Below are 22,659 nucleotides of genomic sequence, written 5' to 3' on the forward strand. Positions count from 1 at the left end.
AAGGACTAAAATTGTGGACCCAATGAAGTGGCCTCTGAGTGCAGGTACAAGATGTCTGTAAGTGCAATAATGAAATAGAAATGTGAAATGGGTGGTTCAGCTATTAAGGACCCAAAACAGTAGCACAAAACCATGGTAAAAATGCATTATGTGTCTTGAAATGCATTTTAACAGCAACTTAAAAAGCACATAAAAAACAATGCAAAACTGCAACCCAACATGGGAAATTACCACTCAGAAATCCAGCGTTATACGAGGCGATGATCCCTGAGCGTGTGATTGTGCCAATCTTTGCTCAGTGTGAACAACAAACACTCACAGGTTTATTGTCATTAATAACTATTTTTTGGTTTGATTTTTTGCTTTCTCCTCCTCTCTTTCAAAAAATAACATTTTTTATTTTTCCATTTAGATTTAAAAAAAAGCAATTCCGCCATCTTTGTTGAGGTGGTGTTGTTTTTACAGTGTACACATTGCAGCAAGAATGACATAACATTCATCTGTGGGACAGTAGGATTACGATGATACCAATTTTACATAGTTTTACTTTTCCTCTACTACTTTTAAGAAATAAAATATATTATCTTCTGACAGCCATAACTTTTTTATTTTGACGTTGATCTAATTGTGCGAGGGCTCATTTCATCCTGTAGTTTTACTGGTACCATTTTGGAGTTTGTGTGACTTCTTGATTGCCTTTTCTTACATTTTTTTCTCAGACGGCGTTCACCATAGTAACATAGTTCGTAAGGCCGAATGAAGACAATGTCCATCTAGTCCAGCCTGTTTATCCTCCTGTGTTGTTGATCCAGAGGAAGGCAAAAAACCCCAAGAGCAGAAGCCAATTAGCCCTTTTGGGGGAAAAAAATTTCTTCCCGACTCCCTAATGGCAATCAGACTGTTCCCTGGATCAACCCCTAATAGTTCCTACCTGCCTGTATACCCATATTAAACATTAACCTAAGATTTATATCCTATACTATCCTTCCTCTCCAGAAAGACATCAAGTCCCCTTTTAAACTCCTCTATGGATTTTGCCATCACCACATCCTCAGGCAGAGAGTTCCACAGTCTCACTGCTCTTACAGTAAAGAACCCCTTTCTATGTTGGTGATGAAACTTGCTTTCCTCTAAATGTAACGGATGCCCTCTTGTTACCGTCGTAGTCCTGGGTGTAAACAGATCATGGGAGAGATCCTTGTATTGTCCCCTCATGTATTTATACATAGTTATTTGATCGCCCCTTTTTTCTAGAGTAAACAATCCCAATTTTGATAGTATTCCAGTCCCATCATTCCATGTATTAGTTTAGTTGCCCTTCTTTGAACCCCCTCCAGCACTGTAACATCTTTACTGAGTACCGGTGACCAGAACTGTACACAGTATTCCATGTGAGGCCTGACAAGTGCCTTATATAGTGGAAGAATAATGTTCTTGTCCTTCGCGCCTATACCTCTTTTAACCCCTTAGTGACGAAGCCTGTTTGCGCCTTAGTGACGGAGCCAAATTTTGGAAATCTGACATGCGTCGTTCAACGTAGCATAACTCCGTAAAGGCTTTACATATCCAAGTGATTCTGACACTGTTTTTTCGCCACATGTTGTACTTCATTTAGGTTGTAAAAAGAGACCGATATCATTTGTGTATATTTATTAAACAGTACCAATATTGGAAACATTTTGAAAAAATTGTAATTTTTTCACATTTTCAACTGTAATATCTCAATGATATATATTTCCATCTGTTTACTTTATTCTGAATGCACACTTGAAAAACTTGTGTTTTTTTTAACCGTTTAGAGGACGTACAAATTTAACATTACTTTTCAGCATTTTGAGGAGCACTTTGTTTTCCTGCACCAAGCCAAGTTTGCAAAGGCTCATGAGTGTCAGAATAATAGATACCGGCAGAAATGACCCAATTTTAAAAACTACACCCCTTAATGTATTCACTGAGAGGTGTCATGAGTATTTTGACCCCACCAGTTTTTTTCAGGAATTAATTCAATTTAGAGGAGAAAAAATAAAATTTCATATTTTTGCAAATAAGTCATTTTAAAGACATATTTTTTTCCTATAGTGCCCATGAAAATGAGGATTTACACCCCAAAATAGATACCCCGTTTCTCCCGTGTTCAGAGACATACCCATTGTGGCCCTAATCTTATGTCTGGATGCATAACGGGGCCCAAAACGAAAGGAGTAGTCGGTGGTTTTCAGAACATAAATTTTCCTTGAAGGCATTTTAGGCCCCATAGCACTTTTGTAGAGCTCTTGAGCGGCCAAAACCAAAAGAGAACCCCCACAAGTGACCCCCATTTTGAAAACTAGACCCCTTAACGAATTTATCTAGGGGTGTACTGCCCATTTTGACCCCACAGTGTTTGAATGAATTCAAGCAAAGCAAAAGGAAAAAAAATGTGATTTTCGTTTTTTTGGCAATTCTGACATTTTAAAAACTGCTTTTTTTGTACAGCACACATATGAATGAAGACTTGCGCCCCAAAATAGATACCCCTGTTTGTCCCGTGTTCAGAGACATACCCATTGTGGCCCCAATCTTTTGTCTGGATGCACAACGGGGCCCAAAATGAAAAGAGTAGTTGGTGGCTTTCAGAACAGAAATTTAGCATGAAGGTGATTTAGGCCCCATTGCCCACTTGTAGAGCCCTTGAGCGGCCAAAACGACAGAGAACCCCCACAAATGACCCCATTTGAAAACTAGACCCCCTAACGAATTTATCTAGGGGTGTACTGTGTATTTTTATACTACAATTTTTGAATAAATCTAAGCAAAGCAGTAGGAAAAAAAATTACAATTTTCATTTTTTTGGCAGTTGTATCAATTTAAAAACTGTTTTTTTTGCACAGCACACATAAGGATGAAGACTTTCACCCCAAAATGGATACCCCTGTTTGTCCTGTGTTCAGAACCATACCCCTAGTGGCCCTAATCTACTTAAAGGACACATGGCTAGGCCTATAATGGAAGGAGCACCCGTTGGATTTCAGGGTACAATGGAATAAATTCCAGGCCCCATCGCCCACTTATAGAGCCACTGAGCATCCAAAACAATAAAGAACCCCCACAAATGACCCCATTTTAAAAACTAGACCCCTTAACGAATTCATCTAGGGGTGTACTGCGTATTTTGACCCCCCAGTATTTGAATAAATCTAAGCAAAGCAGAAGGAAAAAATTACAATTTTAATTTTTTTGGCAATTTTGTCAATTTAAAAACTGTTTTTTTTGTACAGTGTACATAGGAATGAAGACTTTCACCCCAAAATGGATCCTCCCGTTTGTCCCGTGTTCAAAAACATACCCATTGTGGCCCTAATCTACTTACAGGAAACATGGCAAGGCCTATAATGGAAGGAACACCCGTTGGATTGCAGGGTACAACTAAATAAATTCCAGGCCCCATTGCCCACTTGTACGGAATAAAAATTGACACCTTAAAAAAATATTACCCCCCCCCGCGCCCTTTTCGGCGTTCCCCAAATCTTAGATAAAAGTAATAATGTGAACTGTGTAGTATTTCCAAAGACAGGGGTAATTACGGAGGCTGGTTGGGATGGGTACATGGGGCAATAAAACCGTGTATTCCCCCTCCTCTCATGCTTTTTGGGGGTATTTTGTGACCTCAGTAGCGGGTATGGGGTGTAAAAAGTGGCGCTCCGTGAGTCTCTGTAAGCTTGCAGGGATGCGGCGGTCTCACACAGAAGATGCTCAACAAGGTGCACCTGGAACTGCAGGAAGGCGAACGTTCCCGGGGCTTCTTGTGAATTGCGCATTACAGGTAGCGGTCCGAATAACGCCGGGCTCACGCAGCCGTAGGCGGAATCCGCTTGCGGAGGCCCGCAGCGGATCCCAGCTGTGAGCCCAGCTCTGACCCTGCGTACGGCCATGTAATGTACTGCGCATAACTGCCTACTCACACAGGCGGTCATGCGCAGTATATTTTTTTTCGTTGTTTGTATTTCCCGCGCCGTCGCGTAGCGATTACGCGGGTACCCGCAGCCCGTATACAAGGTAGTTGCATATGGGCTGCGGGTATATCCGCGACCATGGAGCACAATGGGCTCTATGTTGCGGATATCCGCAGTAAAATAGAACCTGCTGCGCTCTCTTTTCTGCGAGTGGATTACGCAATTCCGACCCGCTAATGTGAGCGGAATTGTGTAATCCAATGCGATTGATCTGCGTATTACCGCGGATCAGACGCATGCAGAATCTGTAATTCCTATCTGGTCATGTGAGACCGGCCTAAGGTAGATCGCTACCTTTTTATCACGTGACCGGGGACCGCTCAATGAGGCCACCTGTTACTGCTCCAGGCTCTCGGCGACCATTGGTCACTGGGAGTAAGGAGATTTTAAGTTTCCTGGGCTCCCCGACTCCTGCACGTGTCCGGTGTTTTGCCGGCAGTCGCATGTGCAGAATCTGGGAAAGTTCACGGAGGAGGATCGCGTCAGGGTGCAAATACGGAGGCCTCCGGTAAAAAGTTTCATCTCATCTCACCGATCGCATCGGTGAGGGGAGATGAACCTTCACCTTTTTTTTACTTTTACGTGATCGCCATTATCCATTGGATAACAGCGAACATGTGATCAGGAACCGCTCACCGTGGCCTCCCGTGAAATCTCCAGGCTCTCGGTTAAGTTTTGTAGCCAGGAGCAGGGAGATTTTAAATTACCACAGCTTTTGCGCATGCGCCTGCCATTTTGGCGACAGGCGCGTGCGCAGAAGATGGGGTAAGGTCCGTGGATAAATCCGCGGGCCTTAGGTACGTCATTTCATCCTCCCTCACAGATATGATCCGTGGGGGGAGATGAAACGCAAGCATTTTAAACTTTTTTTTTTTAAACTTTTTTAAACTTTTTTTTTTTACTTTTTACTCTTTTTTTTTTACTTTACATGATCACTGTCATCGGTTGGATGACAGTGATCATGTCCCCAGTGACATCCCTCTGCTCCTGGCTACACATGGCAGCCAGGAGCAGAGGGATTTTAAATTTCCCGGGGCTCGAGCCTCTCTGTGCACGCGCTCGATGTCAATCATCGGGCGAGCATGCGCAGACGGGGACTTCGGGTCCCGGGACATCGGGGAGGCCCGAGATGAGTATTTTCACCTCCCCTCATGGATAAACTTTTTCGCAATCGCCGCTATGCAATGGATAGCGGCAATCGCGGGCCCAGGGACCGCTCACTGCGGTCCCCGGTAACACCTCCTGGTTCCTGGCTACCTTCAGGAGCCGGGAGCCAGGAGATTTAAAATTTGCCGGGGACTCTCGGGCTTCTGCGCATGTGCGTGATGTCATCATCTGGTGCGCATGCGCAGAAGGCCGGCAGCGGGTCTGGGAGGACCAGATCTCCAGGGGACACCGGGGACAAGCCGGGTGAGTATTTTCAGCTGCCCTGATGGATCCGATCCATCAGGGCAGCTGAATATCTTACTTTTTAACCACTTTTATTTACTTTATTGCAATCGGCGCTATCCATTGGATAGGGCCGATCGCAATACCGGGGGGGACTGCCCGCATCCTGGGATGACAGCTTCATGCTGTCGGCTACCTGCGGGCACCGACAGCATGGAGCTGTCACGTCCTCAGGCAAGTGGGCATTAATCCTAAGAGGACGCATAAAACTACGTCCTCTAGGATTAAAGCCCACTTGCTGAGGACGTAGTTTCCCGATGAGGCCGTCGTTAGGGGTTAATGCACCCCAAAACTTTGCAGCAGCTGACTGGCATTGGTTACTCCAGTTTAGTCTACTATCCACTAGTACCCCCAGGTCCTTTTCCATATCACTTTTCCCTAGCGGTACCCCATTAAGTGAATATTGGTGACATCCATTTTTGCTGCCCATGTGCATAATCCTACATTTTTCAACATTGAACTTCATTTGCCATTTTTCTGCCCAAGCCCCCAGCTTCACTAGGTCTGTTTGTAGCCGTACATTGTCCTGGAAAATAATATGTTACTTCGATCGTACCTTTACAGATGTGGTGATACAAATATGCTTTCATTTTTTCTTTTTTTTCTTTTATTAATATGGCAAAAAGGTATTTTTGAAACTTTTTACATATTTCACATAATTAAGAAAAATTTTGTACCCATTATTACATTTTTATTTATTTTTTAAGTCCCCATAGAGGGCTTAAGCTTGTGATTGTTTGAGCGCTCACACAATATAGTGTAATACCACGGTATTACATTATACTGTGTTTTGACAGGCAGACAATTCTGACAGCAGCATTTAAATGTTCCTGAATGTTGTTCGGGGGTCCTGAATGGACCCTCTGTGATGCGATTGCGGGGTTCCGTTTGTTTGACATGGCAGCCTGGGGGCCCTCTTAATAAATGCCTGTTGCATGTCTTCATAGATGTCTCTCCAGTAGGTTTGGGAGTTTGGTGAAATTCAAAAAGTTTTGCTGCAAAAGTAGTGATGGCAAAAATTAAGTGTTTTAGTTTAAGTAGACAAAACTTTAATTTCCAAATCACAAGTATGAATGATCATTCGTTAACCCCGGCCTCTCATAACTTTATATTACTGTCAGCTGTGATTAACCCCTTAACAGCACAGGGCGTACATTTGGGTTTGCGGGGTTTATCCTGCCCCATACAAGACAGATGCTGGCTGTCCATGACAACAGATTCCTGCCTGCAACAGCTGCTGATCACGACTGTTAACCCTCTAAATACCACTGTCACTTTTTGACAGAGGCACTTAAATGGCTCGATCGTAGTTTGGTTGTCCAGAATGGCGCCCCCGGGATTCGCTTGTGGGTTGCCATTTGACTGACATAGCAGCCGGGCCTACCGAAGGGTAAGGCAAGAGTCTCATGCAGTTTTCTGTAAAAAATTGCTTAACACTATGTAGGCAGGTGCGTTGTCATGATGGAAGTACCAGTCATCTGTTTGCCGACACACCGCTGAGTGTTAAATCATTTTATGATGAAAAACGGCATGACACCCCTGCCTCGCCCTCTGTATTCGCCCAATCTCGCTCCATGCAACTTTTTTTTTTACGAATGCATTGAGCAGTGGAAACAAAACAAAATTTCACAGCTGCACGTTGTTCGTATGAATTGGCCATCACAAAATAGGCAAAAACTGAATAATTCGTTAAAAAATAAACATTGGAGCTGAACGCACCCTTCTCCAACAACGTTGGCTGGCCTACCTCCTCAGAAGGGTTCTGCGGACATTCACCTAGCAACAGAAGCCCGTAATAGTAACACCTCACCCACCAGAAGGAGATTCCTGTTTCCTTTGGGTACCCCCTTGTATTTCATTAACAGATTCAAGATGCTTTTGATTCCCGGCGGCTGCGGGTTCACAGAGAATCTGTTCTTCTGCACTAGAAGCTGCATTCCGCTCTCAGCCGAGACCCAGCGCACCGAGTCTCAGTGTTTCAGATGTGATACGGAGACAGTCTTTACATAAAAAAATAGCACTAATTTACACTAATTTATGTGTGCATGTATGTAATAAGGAAAGGGCAAATGTCATGCTATACTCCAACACAGAGGAAAACAGAAACAAGATCCGAAGTAGAAACTTATTCCACCAGTTGACGTCAGTGATGTATATCCTATAACCAACAATGCATTGGCAGAGTCAGCACACGCAGGAAATCTTGTTGAAGTGCCACTCCTTGTCCAGAATTTACTGAGTACCCACGCACGGATTTCTCCTTAACATCCCAGAATTTACTGTCAAACTCGCAATAAATATTCATCTGGAAACTGACAGCCTTTGATATTTTTTTTCCATTTTCATTACAGATAAATTATTGGAGCATGTGGTCGCCAGTTCTTTTGCCCTAATCTAATGTTGTACTATTCTTAACAATGGACCCCACAAGTTATTGTGAACTTTAAAAAAAAATAGTAATAATGGGACTAAACACGGGGTTAGTGAAGGTCCTCAATTAAGTGATATTGGACATCAAGTCCTACACGTACCGCACCTGAATTTCCTGCTGTCACATCTTTGGTATCCATCAGCTGATGGAGCGATAGGATTATGTTTGACACATATAGCAAGGATTGGGGTTTAAAGTCATATGAAGGAGCCTAAATTGGTGAGATTGGTCATATTGCTCACATGGAAATGCACTGCACAAGATGGTATCAGGGCCTCTAGCCAGTATCGGGCAACAAGACATTGAAAAAATTAATATACATAGTATAATATACTGTACACTTTTTCTTGTACATCTCTTCTCACCTTGTGACTTGTGAGGCTGGTGGTTCTCCATCATGACGTCCTCATACAGATCCTTTTGTTCTTCTAAATACTCCCACTCCTCCATAGAGAAATAGACAGCGACATCCTGACACCTTATAGGAACCTGACAACACAATGATACCGTCATTACCCAGACTCCTCTAGTGCTGTTACTGTATAATTTCCCAGCATTCCCAGCAGTGTCACCTCTCCAGTCAGCAGCTCAGTGATCTTGTTGGTAAGTTCTACGATCTTCTGCTCATGTATCGGTAAGTGAGGAGGAGCCTCTGTGATGGGGCTCTGGCCCCTGCTCCATTCTCCTGACCCATGGAGATGGCTGTTGGGAGTCGCTCCATCACTCAATGTCCTCTTCATTATTGTGTAGTCCTATATATGGAGAGAGACATGTAAAGAACTGAACCCAGTATTTCTCACTCAGTAAAAAGTGAGAGATTGTGATCCTGCTGCGTAAAGGTCTGGTGACACTACATCTGGAATACTGTGTTCAGTTCTGGAGACCTCATCTACAAAAAAAGAACAAGTTCAAAGATGGACTACGAAAATTGTGAAAGATCTCATAAAACCAATCAGGAAAGACGTAAAGGTCTTAAGGCTCTTTTTTTCAGAGCATCCAGCGCCGACTGCAGGGCTTTTTCATCCGGTAAAATGCTGGACTAGTGCAGCAACCAGATATGCAAGTTTGGGTGTTGGTCTTGGGGTTTTGTTGGGTTATGGTATGGTTAGACCACATTGAGTGGGAGCGCTCGTCAGGGCAATCACTGCACAGATAGGCGGGGAGATCACACAGCCTTTTATAGTGAAAGTGTGCTACCAGAACATCTCCTCTAATTCCTGAAAAATCATCTATGTATTCTGTACCACGAACATCAGAGTTAGAATCAACAAACTGTGATTACTGCAGTAATACCTACTGAAGAACCTTTGACCCAAAGACGAAATTATATTTTTTGATTATTATTATTGTGTGTATATTGGGGTTAATGTTATTAAAAATTTCTAATAATGGAGTATATATTTTTAAAGGGGTATCCTTTTGCAGTGATAAGTGCCTTGTTGTTGGCCCCAGTTTGTCAGGAATTGAACCTCCTGCACTCCATAGCTCTCCCTACTAAGCCATCCAGCATTAGAACAAGGCTAGTGTTATGCAGAGGAACTTGACCAATGTTCCCTGCCTCCTGGTCCTGAGTCCGCCTCGGTTTCCTGATTAGGCTTATTATAAAAGCCTGACGCTGCCACTGCACCAGCATGTGATTATTGAGCTCCACTACCTGCATCAAGCTGCATCTCCTACGCTGCTCCTTTCCTGCAACCTGTGACTACATGCTGATGACTCCTAGATCTCCTCCTGACTACGCTTTCTGCCTCATCCATTTGTACTGCAACCAAGGCCTCCCGATAACAATTCCTGGCTTTCCATTTGACTATGCTTTACGCCTCATCCATTTGTACTGCAAACGTGACTACCTGCTGACAACCTCCAGTTTCCTCCTGACTACTGTCTGGTCCCGCACAGTTACTACACCCACGGCTCCTACCTAGCACTGGTAAGATGTTATAAAATCATACACAAACATGAATCCCGTAGTGGCCACTCTGTGCTTCCTACCATGAAAAGGTTGCTAGTATTCATTGAGAGATAAAGGGGTTACAGAGGCAACTCTTGGACATGCGCAATTCTGGTTTGGACATCCATATGCCACTGCTAGCAAAATTTACAGGTGATCGTTGTCAATACCGGGTTTTCCTAAATAAATGCCGGATTTATTTTTAGATGCAGCCCACCTTGTTTACTAGTTACCAGAAATAGGTATTCTTTATCATTAACTGCCTCACTGATGAGGTGCTTGACCAATAGTAATCTTCTTGATAGCCTCGATCCCTTCACGAGCGCTATGAGTCAAATTTTTAATTACCTTAACCATTGTGATATGGACGAAGGGAATTTACATAATCTTCGACTTCGGCGATGTTCTGTTGCAGAGTATAATGTAGAATTTCGTCATTGACTAATAACACGTCGAACCCAGGTGCACAACAGAGCCAATTTCATTGTGGATTATCTGAGTGGGTAAAAGATGAACTTTCTAGAGTGGCGACCCCTGAAAACCCAGAAGATTATATCCAGCTGTGCATTCGAATTGACCACAGACTTTTTGAGCAGTGAAAAAAAGAGACGGAGTTTGGGCACCAACACCCCTTACTCCTTTAGTCAATCCATGTGGAGTCCCCAGCAAGGGACTGAAGCTGCACAAGAATCAATGCAGGTTGACATAATCTGCAAACCCCACTCCATCACTGAAAAATTAAGATGAGATGCTGAAAATCTGTGCCTTTACTGTGGAAGCTCGGAACGTTTTGCCTTAACCTGTCCAAATAAGTCACCAAACATCAGTATTTGCACCGGTAGTTCAATATGGTATGAAAACCCTTCCCGCACTCATCCATATTGTCCTCCTAATAGACATCTTAACTGGAAAACAGGAGACACAGTGCTCAGCAATGTTGGATTTAGGAGTGGGAGGAAACTTCATGGACTTAAAATTCACTCTTGATAAAAGATTGCCACCAGGATTAAGCATCTACTGATTGATATGGAAACAGTGGATAAGTCATCCTTGTCCTTGGAAACTGTCACATGGGAGACAATCAAACTGGAGCTCTGCATGAAACCTGACCATCAAGAAACGATCAGCTTTCAGCTCATCTTGTCCCCTAAATTTTCAGGGATTCTCGGGATCCCCTGGTTCTTTACCCATAATCCCGCTATCAATAAGGAAACAAGGACCATTGCTATCCCTTCAGAATACTGTAAAGAGAACTGCCAGATGACACCATCTGCCCTCAAACCAGTGCAAGACCTCAAGGATGGTCAACAAGACTTTGAAAAATTACCAGTTCACTACCAGATGTTCAGAGATGTCTGCAGCAAGAAGAAAGCTGACTAGCTGCCACCTGATCGGTCATATGATTGTCCTATTGAGCTGATCCCTGGATCTTTTATTCTATTTGGGCTTATCTACAACAACTCAGAACCAGAGTAAAAGACCCTTTGGGAAAATTTGGCGAGATATCTAAAGAAGGGTTTCATCTGGCCCTCTTCCTCCCCGGCGGAAGCACCCATTTTCTTCATTGAAAAGAAAGATTCTAATCTTTGACCATGCATTGATTACCAGGAACCAAACAAATTACTATTAAGAATTGCTATCCTCTCCCGCTTATCCCAGAACTGCTGGAGAGGCTTTGTGGCAGTCAAGGTCTTTACTAAACCGGACTTCAGAGGAGCATATAATGTGATACAGATCCGCCCTGTAGATGAATGGAAAATGGATTTGAGAACAAGATATGGACACTTTGAATCTCTAGTATTGCCGTTTGGTCTTTGCAATACTGCGGCTACCTTCCAGCACTTTATCGATGACATATTTTGGGACCTGTTGGATCAATTCGTAGTGGCATATCTCGACGACATCCACATCTTCTCTGACAATTTGGATGAACATCGCAGGCACGTTCGTGTGGTCTTACAACGACTCCAAAAGAAGAACCTCTACATCAAGCTAGAGAAGTGTGAGTTTGAACAGACCCAAATGCAATTCCTGGGATACATTATTTCCTCAGACAGCTTAAGTATGGAACCCAGCAAGATTAAAGCCATCCTGGATTGGCCTGTTCCAATAAATTTGAAGGAAGTACAGCACCTGATCAGTTTCGCTAAATTCTTCAGAAGATTTATCAAGGACTTTTAAAAAGTCATCTCTCCCTTAACCTCCCTCATAAAGAAAGCACACATTTTCCTGGTCCGGGAGGAACAAGTCGCTTTGGAGAAACTAAAGACTCTGTTTACTTCAGCACCAGTACGGATCCACACGAGACCGGAATTGTCTTTTGTCATAGAGGTGGATGCCTCCGACTACGCTGTAAGAGCTATCCTATCACAAGTCAGAGAGAAAATGCAACTACATCCTTGTGCATTTCTGTCCTACACCCCCATTACCCGCGGAGAAAAACTATGATCTCGGGAACAAGAAACATTTGGCCATCAATGTGGCTTTCACCAAATGGAGGCACCAAATGGAAGGAGTCCATCATCTAGTAACGGTTCTTACTGACCATAAGAATTTAGAACTTCTACATACTGCCAAGAGATTATCTGCAAGACCAGCACGATGGGCCCTGTTCTTCTCCAGGTTTCATTTTTACTGTGTCCTACCGCCCCAAATCCCAAAATGGCAAGGCAGATGCATTGTCCAGGGTATTTTCTGAGGCTGAAGAAAAGTCACATACAGACTACACAATTTTGTCTCCAAGAAAGTTTTTGGGTAGCCTGCATTCTGAGGACCTCCTAACAAAGCTTAAGGGAGGCTATGAAAGTGACCCTTCTCTGTGTCATCCTTCTAAGGACATGAAGCTCTCTTTCAAGAATGAACTTTGGAGGCGAGAACACCAACTACACATTCCTGAGGCTGGTTGACTCAAAGTCCTCAAACTCGTCTACGCTTCCAAGCTGGCCAGTCACCTTGGAGTTACAAAAAAATCTGGAACTCCTGCTTCATTCCTCCTTGTGGTCGTGGAGCGACTCACGAAGATGGCTCACTTCATCCCCATAGAAAAGACTCCCACTGTCGAACACACCACGCAGTTGATGATCCGTAACGTTTTCTCACTACATGGAATTCTGGATGATGTGGTCTCGGACAGAGAGGTTCAGTTCACCTAAAAGTTCTGAAGACACTTCTGAACGGCCCTGGGAACTACCATGAATCTCTCTGCCTTTCATCCTCAGTCTAACAGCCAGACTGAGAGAACAAACCAGACTCTGCTGCAGTATCTCTGCTGCTTCATGTCCCATCTCCAGGATGACTGGGTGGATTAATTATCTACAGCAGAGTTCACATACAACAATGCCCAACACAGCTCAACCGCCCAGAGCCCAGTTCTATGCTAACTACGGTATGCATCCTGTTTTTGCTCCAGGCCTTCCTCTCAAGACTCCTGTCCTGACTGTCAATCACAGACTGATGGAGTTAGCTGAGGCTCAGAAGAAGTTGAAGGAAGCATTGCGGGAAGGAGGTCTACAGCAAAGCGGCAGACAGACACCGCTAAGCAGCCCTGATCTACCGGGTTGGAGAGAAGGTATGGTTGTCCACTAAGAATCTTAAGTCCCACGTACCCTCTCCTAAATTTGGGCCAAGATTCATTGGCCCCTTCCCAATCTCAGCGAGGGGCAGCCACATAGCTTTTCGCTTGAAACTCCTGAGCAGCCAGAGAATTCACCCGGTTTTCCATGTGTCCTTGTTAAAGACGTTTCAGGAGAATACCTTCAGGGGAAGACAACAATTGCCTCCCCCTCTTGCGAAGGTTCAGGGGCATGATAAGCTCATCATAGAAGAAATCTTGGACTCCCGAAGGCACCGAGGAAGACTTCACACCTGATGCAGTAAAGTATATGGGTCAGAGGAGAACTCCTGGGAGCCAGAGAAAAAAAAATATGCATGCTCCAATGCTCACAAAAGGAGTTTCACAAGAAGTACCCTGGTAAACCAGGTCCTGGGATGTTCAGAGTTCATCCTCGAAGGAGGGGCCCATTGTCAGTGATCGAACTGGGGATCTCCTGCACTCCAGTCAGTAGCTATCACTAATAAGCAATCCAGACAAGTTACTCTGCATGACTCTAGCCTTGTTCTATGTTCCATGCTAATCTAGTCCCTGTCTACTGGTCCTGACCTTGCCTCTGTTTCCTGATTAGGCTTATTACAAAAGCCTAACCCTGCCACTGAACCAGCGTGTGATTATTGCGCTCCACTGCCTTTATCAAGCTGCATTTCCTAACCTGCATGTTGTGATTAACTCTTGACTCTCCTCCTGACTGCTTTCTGCCTCATCCATTTGCACTGCAAATGTGACTACCTACTATTGACTCCTGGCTCTCCTCCCAACAACGCTACCTGCGTCATCCATTTGTACTGCAAACGTGACTACCTGCTGAAACCTCCGGCTTCTTCCTGACTACTCTCCAGTCCCACACGGCTACTTAACCCGCGGCTCCTATCCAGCACCAGTAAGATGTAACACGGTTATTTTAAATCATTACGGCAGTAATATTTGTTCCTGAAAAAAAGAAAGTAAAGGAGAGAACATGATGGAAATAACCTCTAAATAACACTGGTCAACAGTGAAAATCTTTCCAACTTTCAAATAAGTATTTCTTAATAATTTCACATTGCAAGAAACAAAAATGACATTGAAAACTTTTAGTTAGCTCTTGGCCCTGAGATGTAGCCATTTAAGTTAAATATATGTACCGTTATTCAGATCCACAAGGTTAGATGAGTGAAATCATAAAATAAACAAGAATATAGATAGTAAAATAGTTGAATAACTAAAATGTAAATCAGATACCATAATGCTTAAATCTTAGAATTGATATGTATCTCGACACGGCTGATGCTCCCAACCACCGACCCATCTCTAATCTCCCCTTCATCCTTAAACTACTAGAATGCCTATTTTACTCCGGCCTTGTAAGCTATCTATCAGAAAACTCTCTCCTAGACACCCTACAGTCTGGCTTCCAGCCCCAACACTCGACAGAAACTGCCCTTACAAGGGTATCCAATGACCTACTGACAGCCAAATCCAGGGGCGATTACTCCCTACTGATCCTCCTCAACCTCTCCGCAGCATTTGACACGGTTGACCACAAACTCCTCCTCAGTATGCTTTGCTCCATCAGCTAAAGGACACTGCTGTTGCAGCCGTTCTGAGGTTTCCACCTTGCTCTCAGGCCAGACCAGGGTTTAGCAGCATTCCTAACTCTCCTGGAGCTAAGAGGTGTGGTGGTTGCAAGATTAATGTCAGTCAGCACCTGGGGCTAAGTAGCTCTGCTCCTATTTAAGCAGTGCTAACTGTTACTCCTGTGCTGGTCAATTCACTTCAGTCCTATATTGGACAGCGTCGGAGCAACACAGAGTGGTGGAAGCTCTTTATTTGAAGCTAAGTTCTTTACTGTTTGCTTTTGTTTTGTTTCTCCTTCTGTTTTGTGCTAGGGCCCCCAGTGAGGGACTGGTCAGTGGCCCAGGTTCGAGTGCAGGCTCGCACTTAGCGCGGTCGGTCTGCCGAGTAGGCAGGGCCCCCTCCCGGGTTAGGGGACGATAGGGAGAGCATTCCCCTTTAGTTTTTGTTTCCTTTTGCACAGTTGTGCCGTTGATTTAGGTTATTGAGGTTGCACGTTCAAAGGACGCTCTCTCCTGGTTCTACTCTTAACTATCTGACCGCTCTTTCGGCGTCTCCTTTGCTGGCTCTACCTCCCCTCTTCTTCCCCTTGCTGTTGGGGTCCCCCAGGGCTAGGTCCTCGGCCCTCTCCTTTTCGCTATCTACACAGCCCCTATTGGACAAACCATTAGGAGATTTGGCCTCCAATACCACCTTTATGCTGACGACACCCAGCTATACACCTCTTCCCATGACATCTCTGCACCTTTCCTCCAAAATCTCACCGACTGTCTGTCCGCTGTCTCTGACACTAGGTCCTCTCTCTACCTAAAACTAAACCTCTCTAAAACTGACTTACTGGTATTTCCACCCTCTACTAACCGACCTCATCCTGACATCTCCATCTCAGTGTGTGGCGCCACCATAACTCCCAGACAGCTTACCCGCTGCCTTGGGGTCATATTCGACTCCGATCTATCATTTACCCCCTACATCCAATCTCTCGCCCGAACATGTCAGCTGCACCTCAAGAACATCACAAGAATCCGCTCTTTTCTCACCGTGGACACACTAAAAACTCTTACTGTTGCCCTCATCCACTCTCGGCTCGATTATTGCAACTCGTTGCTGATCGGCCTCCCCTGCACCAGACTCTACCCCCTCCAATCCATCCTGAATGCGGCAGCCAGGCTCATCTTCCTGTCCAGCCGCTACTCAGATGCCTCTGCCATGTGCCAGCCACTGCACTGGCTGCCCGTCAAATATAGAATTCAATTTAAACTCGCTACCTTCATCCACAAAGCCCTCCACAGCGCAGCGCCCCCCTATGTTGCCTCCCTCATCTCAATCCATCACCCAGCCCAGGCTCTCCGCTCTGCTAACGAAAGCAGACTGAGCTCCCCTTTAATTCGAACTTCTCATTCCTGCCTCCAAGACTTCTCCAGAGCAGCACCGGTCCTCTGAAACACACTACCAAAGGCCACCCGGGCAATCCAGGACTCGCAGAACTTCAGGCGTGCTCTAAAAACGTACCTCTTCAGGGAGGCATACCGCATTCCCTAAATAAACCCCTCTGTACTCTGCCTGATAACATGCTCCCTGACCTATTGACTGCAATCCCTGCTAGCCATCATAAACTGCTCCTGGAGTCATACCGTTTCTGCCGTCACACGGCCAAATGTCTGACTATTGTTTATATGTATAGCATCCCTCACTCTCCACCTTACCATACCGTGCACATCTCCAGCCCCTTTACCTGCTGTATCACCCAACTACTTGTAGTATGTAAGCTCGTTGGAGCAGGACCCTCACCCCTATTGTTTCCATCAAATGATTACTATGTAACCGTGGTTCTGTAATGTTTGTACTTTTGTCTTTCTGTATTCCCCCTGTCTATGTAAGCGCTGCGGAATATGTTGGCGCTATACAAATAAAGATTATTATTATTATACAATACAAAAATGCAATTAAGTATTCAAGTACTTCAGGGTCATGAGAAAGCAGCATGAGAGATATTTAACCTCTAAGGGACATGGACTAGTTTGGGCTTAAGGACCAAGCCTTATTTTTTAAATCTGACATCAGGTCACTTTATGTGGTACTAACTTTTGAATGCTTTTACTTTTCGATGCGATTCTGAGATTATTTTTTCGTGACATATTGAATTTTTCTCTTTCTAAGACAGATAGTCAAACACCAGAATATATTTAACATTTCCCATAGGCCTACTTTATACTGCAATCATTTTTAAAGTGTTATTTTATTTTTTTCGGACTCCACAAAGTTTATAAATTTAGCAGTAATTTTTCAAGTTTACTAGCAAATTACAAAATCTGAATTTAAGGACCAATTCAGTTCAGATGTGGATTTTAAGAGCCTGCATATCAGAAAACCCTCATGAATTGCCCCATTTAAAAACTGCACCCTTCAAAAGTATTCAAAATGGCATTTAGGAAGTTTATTAACCCTTTAGATGTTCTACAGGAATCAGAAATTAGAACAGTTCCATTTTACTACAGATTTTTTATTTAGACAGTCTTCTGTCTAAATAAATGTCAGCTTAGTGACAAAAATCCAAATCTCCAGGGCAAACTCAGTCCATGTGATCCTGCTGGCTCCTGTCTGTTAGTTGATTTCTCATTACAAGGAGCCTACTTCCCATTCTCATTGCTCCTACAATGTTACTATTAGCTCATTGGTTCCCACTATACAGAACTGGCCATATTGGTGGCCGATCTTCCCATTCTCTGCTGTTCAGTTCTTTAGTTCTCCCTCACTTGGAAGGTCTGGAAGCCGTTATACAGGACACTGGATTGTTCCTATTACTTCCTAGAATCTGATTCGTTAAATAATTCAAAAATATCATAAAAAAGCTTACCTCTCCAGTCAGCAGGTAGATGATCTCGAAGGTGATGTTTAATATTCTTTTAGTAACTTCATTCACATACTTGCTCATCCTTGGTGGCTCATTCAGGAAAAGGACCAATTTGGGTTAGAAAATGGGATCGCCTGGAGGGATCTAGTACTGCTGGCAGCTAGAAGAAATAAAACAGAGAGGCTCTAAATCCTACAGGAAACCTCATCATGTGTGAAATACAGATCCTCACTTATTGATCACAGATAGAATCAGGTTCTCAGGCTCTTCACTATATGGATTCTAGGGATTTGCCATAAATATCTAGGTTGCTGCCCAAGCTGTTTCCATATCTCCCATAGATGTGAACAGAAAGCTGTACATGTGTGGCCACCTCTTCATTCATTTTCCTCTTAATGTGGGTTCTTCCTCTGACACCTCACACATCCATCATTCATGGCATATTCTGTGGATATATAGTATACTAGCTGATATACCCGGCTTCTCTCGAGTTAATTTGGTACTGGTGTTTATCTGGTGTTCACACGGAAAATCTTATGAAGTTGTGGTTACTTTAGAGATACCGAGGAAAAAAAATGTGTTCACTATTTTGCATGGTTCTTTGCGTTACCCAGGAAACAACACATGGAGGTAACCATGCGACAATTCCTATATATAAAATGACATCAGGAAGTGAGAGAATTAGATTCCGTACGTAAAATTTGGAAGCTAATTATTTTGTGCTTAGAATTGAATAATCGAGTTGGGACCCATTAGCTTTTCCTATTTATGACATAATCAATGCCCGTGCCAAATTTCAAGTTTCTATGGCACCGGGAAGTGAGAGAATTAGATTCCGTATGTAAAATTTGGACGCTAATTCTTTTGCGCTTAAAATTGAATAATCGAGTTGGGACCCATTAGCTTTTCATATTTATGACACAATCAATGGCCCTGCCAAATTTCAAGTTTCTATGACATCGGGAAGTGAGACAATTAGATTTCGTACGTAAAATGTGGACGCTAATTCTTTTGCGCTTAGAATTGAACAATCGAGGTGCCACCCATTAACTTTTCCTATTTATGACATAATCAATGCTCGTGCCAAATTTCAAGTTTCTATTACACCAAGAAGTGAGAGATTTAGATTATGTACGTAAAATTTTGACGCTAATTCTTTTGCGCTAGAATTGAACAATCGAGGTGGGACCCATTAACTTTTCCTATTTATGACATAATCAATGCTCATGCCAAATTTCATGTTTATACGACATCGGGAAGTGAGAGAATTAGATTCCGTACATAAAATTTGAGCGCTGAGTCTTTTGCGCTTAGAGTTGAATAATCGAGTTGGGACCCAATAACTTTTCATATTTATGACACAATCAATGCTCGTGCCAAATTTCAAGTTTCTATGACATTGGGAAGTGAATTAGATTACGTACGTAAAATTTGGGCGCTAATTCTTTTGCGCATAGAATTGGATAATCGAGTTGGGACCCATTCACTTTTCTATGTATGACATAATAATCAATGCCCGTGCTAAATTTCAAGTGAGAGAATTAGATTACATACGTAAAATTTGGACGCTAATTCTTTTGCGCATTGAATTGAATAATCGAGTTGGAAACCCTTAGCTTTTTCCATTTATGACATAATGCCTGTTCCAAATTTCACGTTTCTTATGACACGGGAAAGTGAGAGAATTAGATTCCGTACGTAAAATTTGGACGCTAATTCTTTTGCGCTTAGAATTGAATAATCAAGTTGGGACCCATTAGCTTTTCCTATTTATGACATATTCAATGCTCGTGCCAAATTTTACGTTTCTATGACATTGGGAAGTGAGAGAATTAGATTATGTAGTAAAATTTCGACGCTAATTCTTTTGCGCTAGAATTAAATAATCGAGTTGGGACCCATTAACTTCTCCTATTTATGACATAATCAATGCTTATGCCAAATTTCATGTTTCTATGGCATCGGCAAGTGAGAGAATTAGATTCCGTACGTAAAATTTGGACGCTAGTTCTTTTGCGCTAGAAATGAATAATCGAGTTAGTTTACTTTTCCTATTTTGGACATAATCTCTGCTCGCGCCAAATTTCATGTTTCTACGACATCGGGAAGTTGGAGAATTTTTGGCGAGTCAGTCAATCAGTGAGTGAGGGGTTTCATCTTTATATATAAAGAAAGAAATTCGGCACTCCTATCTTACAGAAAACAATGTAGTTTAGTTACCATCTGCTCTTATCGACAACTACCTTCTGTCATTTCTAAGGCTAATTTCACACAGGCGAGTACAATATCGTGTTAGGAAACGTGCGGTGGCCCCGCGGATGCGAGGAGTTTGTGTCAAAAATGCCTCCCATTACAGATACTCCCCTACTTGCGAACAGGTTCCGTTCCAGGAGCCTCTTCGCAAGTACATGTGTTCGTATGTCCGAACAAATGGTTGTATGGAGGGGATCGCGGATGGATCACGCTCCATACAACTTCAGGTGCTGGCTGTTCTTACAGCCGGCACCAGTTCCAACGAGCCACGCTGCTTGTTGGAACTGTTAACACTTTAAATGCCGCTGTCAGAATAGACAGCGGTATTTAAAGTGTTAACAGTTCCGACGAGTGGTGCAGCTCGTTGGAACGGATGCCGCCGTGTACCGGCACATGGCTTGATAGGCGCTCTGCATAGGCAGCCCTATAGCCTTTCAGAAGGTCCCCAGCTGCCTAGAAAACGCACAGCGTCCCGCGATCTTATCGTGGGACACTGTAGAGGACCCCTGAACGTCAAGTGCAGGTTGTTTCTTACCATAGCATTGCATCATACTGTGCAGGACAGATTGTTCGCATCTTGCGAAGGTCGTAACTCAAACGTTCACAAGTAGGGGACAATCTGTACTTCAAGGAAGTCGCAATCTTCTGGCATGGCTTTTAGCTGCACCCGAGGATCGGCAAGTGTTTACCATGGTTTGCAATGTGAAGCCTCGCATCGCACTTGTGTCCACCTCGCATGCCGTATGATGTTTTTTCTGGCCACATTGAGAACAGTGCGAGAGGCATTCCTAGAAAACCCTGTCTCCAAGAAAAAATGTAATTAAAAAAATAGAAACTACAGGATGTTCCGCAAAAGTCAGGCCCTTGCACAGCTTTGTCGAGAAAAAAATAAAAAAGTTATGGCGGTCAGAAAATAATTTAAAAAAATTAAATATCTTTGAATATAAATAAAAAGTACAGCAAACAAAGAAAAACTAAAAATTTGGTATCGTAGTAAATCGCACTGACCCATAGAATAAGTTATCAGGTCATTTTTGTTGCAGTGTGTACACCATAGTAACAAGACGCACCCAAAAGATGGTGGAATTTCATTTTTTTCCCCATTTCACATCTAGGTTACCGCCGGCTCCCATTCAGTTTCATCCTTTAACACTAGAATGTTACAGTTACTATAGTTTTTAGTTTTTCCTTCCTCTTCTCGGCATTCCAGCAGCTAGTACCACCAATGCGAAACAGAAGCAGCAACACTGTTGTATTTCCTCTCCACCAAGTCTGAGCCGGTAGTCCAGCCGTCATTCTGTTTCCCGTTACCTCCCTGCTCCATCTCTCATCTGCTGTCTTATCTCCAGGGGTTCTGGCTGTCGGGTCACCAGACTGCATAGAGAGACCACCTTAGGATTTTGGAACTTGCTTGAAAATTATAGTTACATTCTATGATTGTTCCTTAATGAATTGTCTGCTGGTTTTCTTTTTCAGCACTGAACCTCCCTCTTCCTCTTTTCTGATGAGTGTCTGAGGAACAATGTTGTCTACATGCAGGAGATACTATATTACTTCACTACTGGCCAAACTATTTTTCCAGTTCCCTTTGACACTAATATAGTTCAAGTCAAGCTAATAATATGAAATTGTTCAAAGTTCCCAAAGTAAAAACACAAAAATATGAAATTTTAACCTGAAAATGCAACAATAGTCTGAATTTATTATTTTAACCAAACGGCTTTTTTCAGGAAACACGTCGAGGACAGCCACTCTGTGGCACAGAAAGCAGATTATGGTTTAAAAATTGGATGCAAACTATTCCTTTGTCTGGTGAACACCGATGAACCTTTGAAAATTTCTACCTTATACAGAATACTCTAAGAGGTAGAGACAGCGGAGGAGGGCAAGACACTTGAGTGGGACCTAGGCAGTAGCCCCCCAGGGGAGTCATGGAGGAAGACATATGTCCTGACTCATGGATGGAATATATAAAGCAGGATGCAAAAGCTTAATTACAAAATTCTGAGATGGTTGTATAAGACTCCTGTGAGGTTGGCCAAAATATACACCCAGTATCCAGGTTTGTGCTGGAGTGAGGGACATTAATTCACTTGTGGTGGTCCTGCTCACTAATTCAACCACTCTGGCAGGAGGTGGGTGTGCTGTACATGTCGGTTTGTAAAAGCCTAATCAACCTTACACCTGAAATTGCCTTGCTGTCAATGATTCCGGGCTCTTCATCAGATAGATCATTCCTAGGTGATGGAAGTCTATGGCTTCACTTTCGAGGTTGATGTGGTTGGAATCATTAGACAATCTTAAATATGTGGAGGAGCTAAGAGCTAAAGAGGAGTTGAGATTTACCAAATTTTATTCAACATGGGTGGTGCGGACGCAGGTCTATTCTTCCCTAGGTTTGAACACCTGGCTCCCTTACGGTGCCATCACGCCTTGACTTGGCATAAACTGCTTTTTACCATTAGATCACAGATTGCAATTAGACTGAGCGCTTATATTATATCCCTAATCAAGCAGGACAGGTTACCACTCATTAGTCTTGTGCCCTCTCCCCTTCCTCCG

At 43.3% G+C, this 22,659-nt stretch overlaps 2 protein-coding genes across 3 annotated transcripts in view; both read right to left on the minus strand.

The window, feature by feature from the left end:
- Window positions 1-22,659, minus strand: part of LOC136607875 (oocyte zinc finger protein XlCOF7.1-like) — a 102,609-nt gene that overhangs the window by 55,385 nt on the left and 24,565 nt on the right. The gene's annotated exons all lie outside the window — the stretch shown is intronic.
- Window positions 6,123-22,659, minus strand: part of LOC136608436 (uncharacterized) — a 61,183-nt gene continuing 44,646 nt past the window's right edge. For both annotated transcript variants that reach the window (XM_066589110.1, XM_066589109.1), the window contains exons 2-5: window positions 17,848-18,004; window positions 8,445-8,624; window positions 8,238-8,361; window positions 6,123-6,436 (exon numbers count right to left, since the gene is read on the minus strand). In XM_066589110.1, the coding sequence (XP_066445207.1) occupies window positions 6,144-6,436; window positions 8,238-8,361; window positions 8,445-8,624; window positions 17,848-17,925 (675 nt within the window). In that variant the 5' untranslated portion in view covers window positions 17,926-18,004 and the 3' untranslated portion in view covers window positions 6,123-6,143. The remainder of the gene's footprint in view (window positions 6,437-8,237; window positions 8,362-8,444; window positions 8,625-17,847; window positions 18,005-22,659) is intronic.

The sequence above is a fragment of the Eleutherodactylus coqui genome, chromosome 1 (genome assembly GCF_035609145.1).
Source record: "Eleutherodactylus coqui strain aEleCoq1 chromosome 1, aEleCoq1.hap1, whole genome shotgun sequence".
Classification (NCBI taxonomy): Eukaryota; Metazoa; Chordata; class Amphibia; order Anura; family Eleutherodactylidae; genus Eleutherodactylus; species Eleutherodactylus coqui.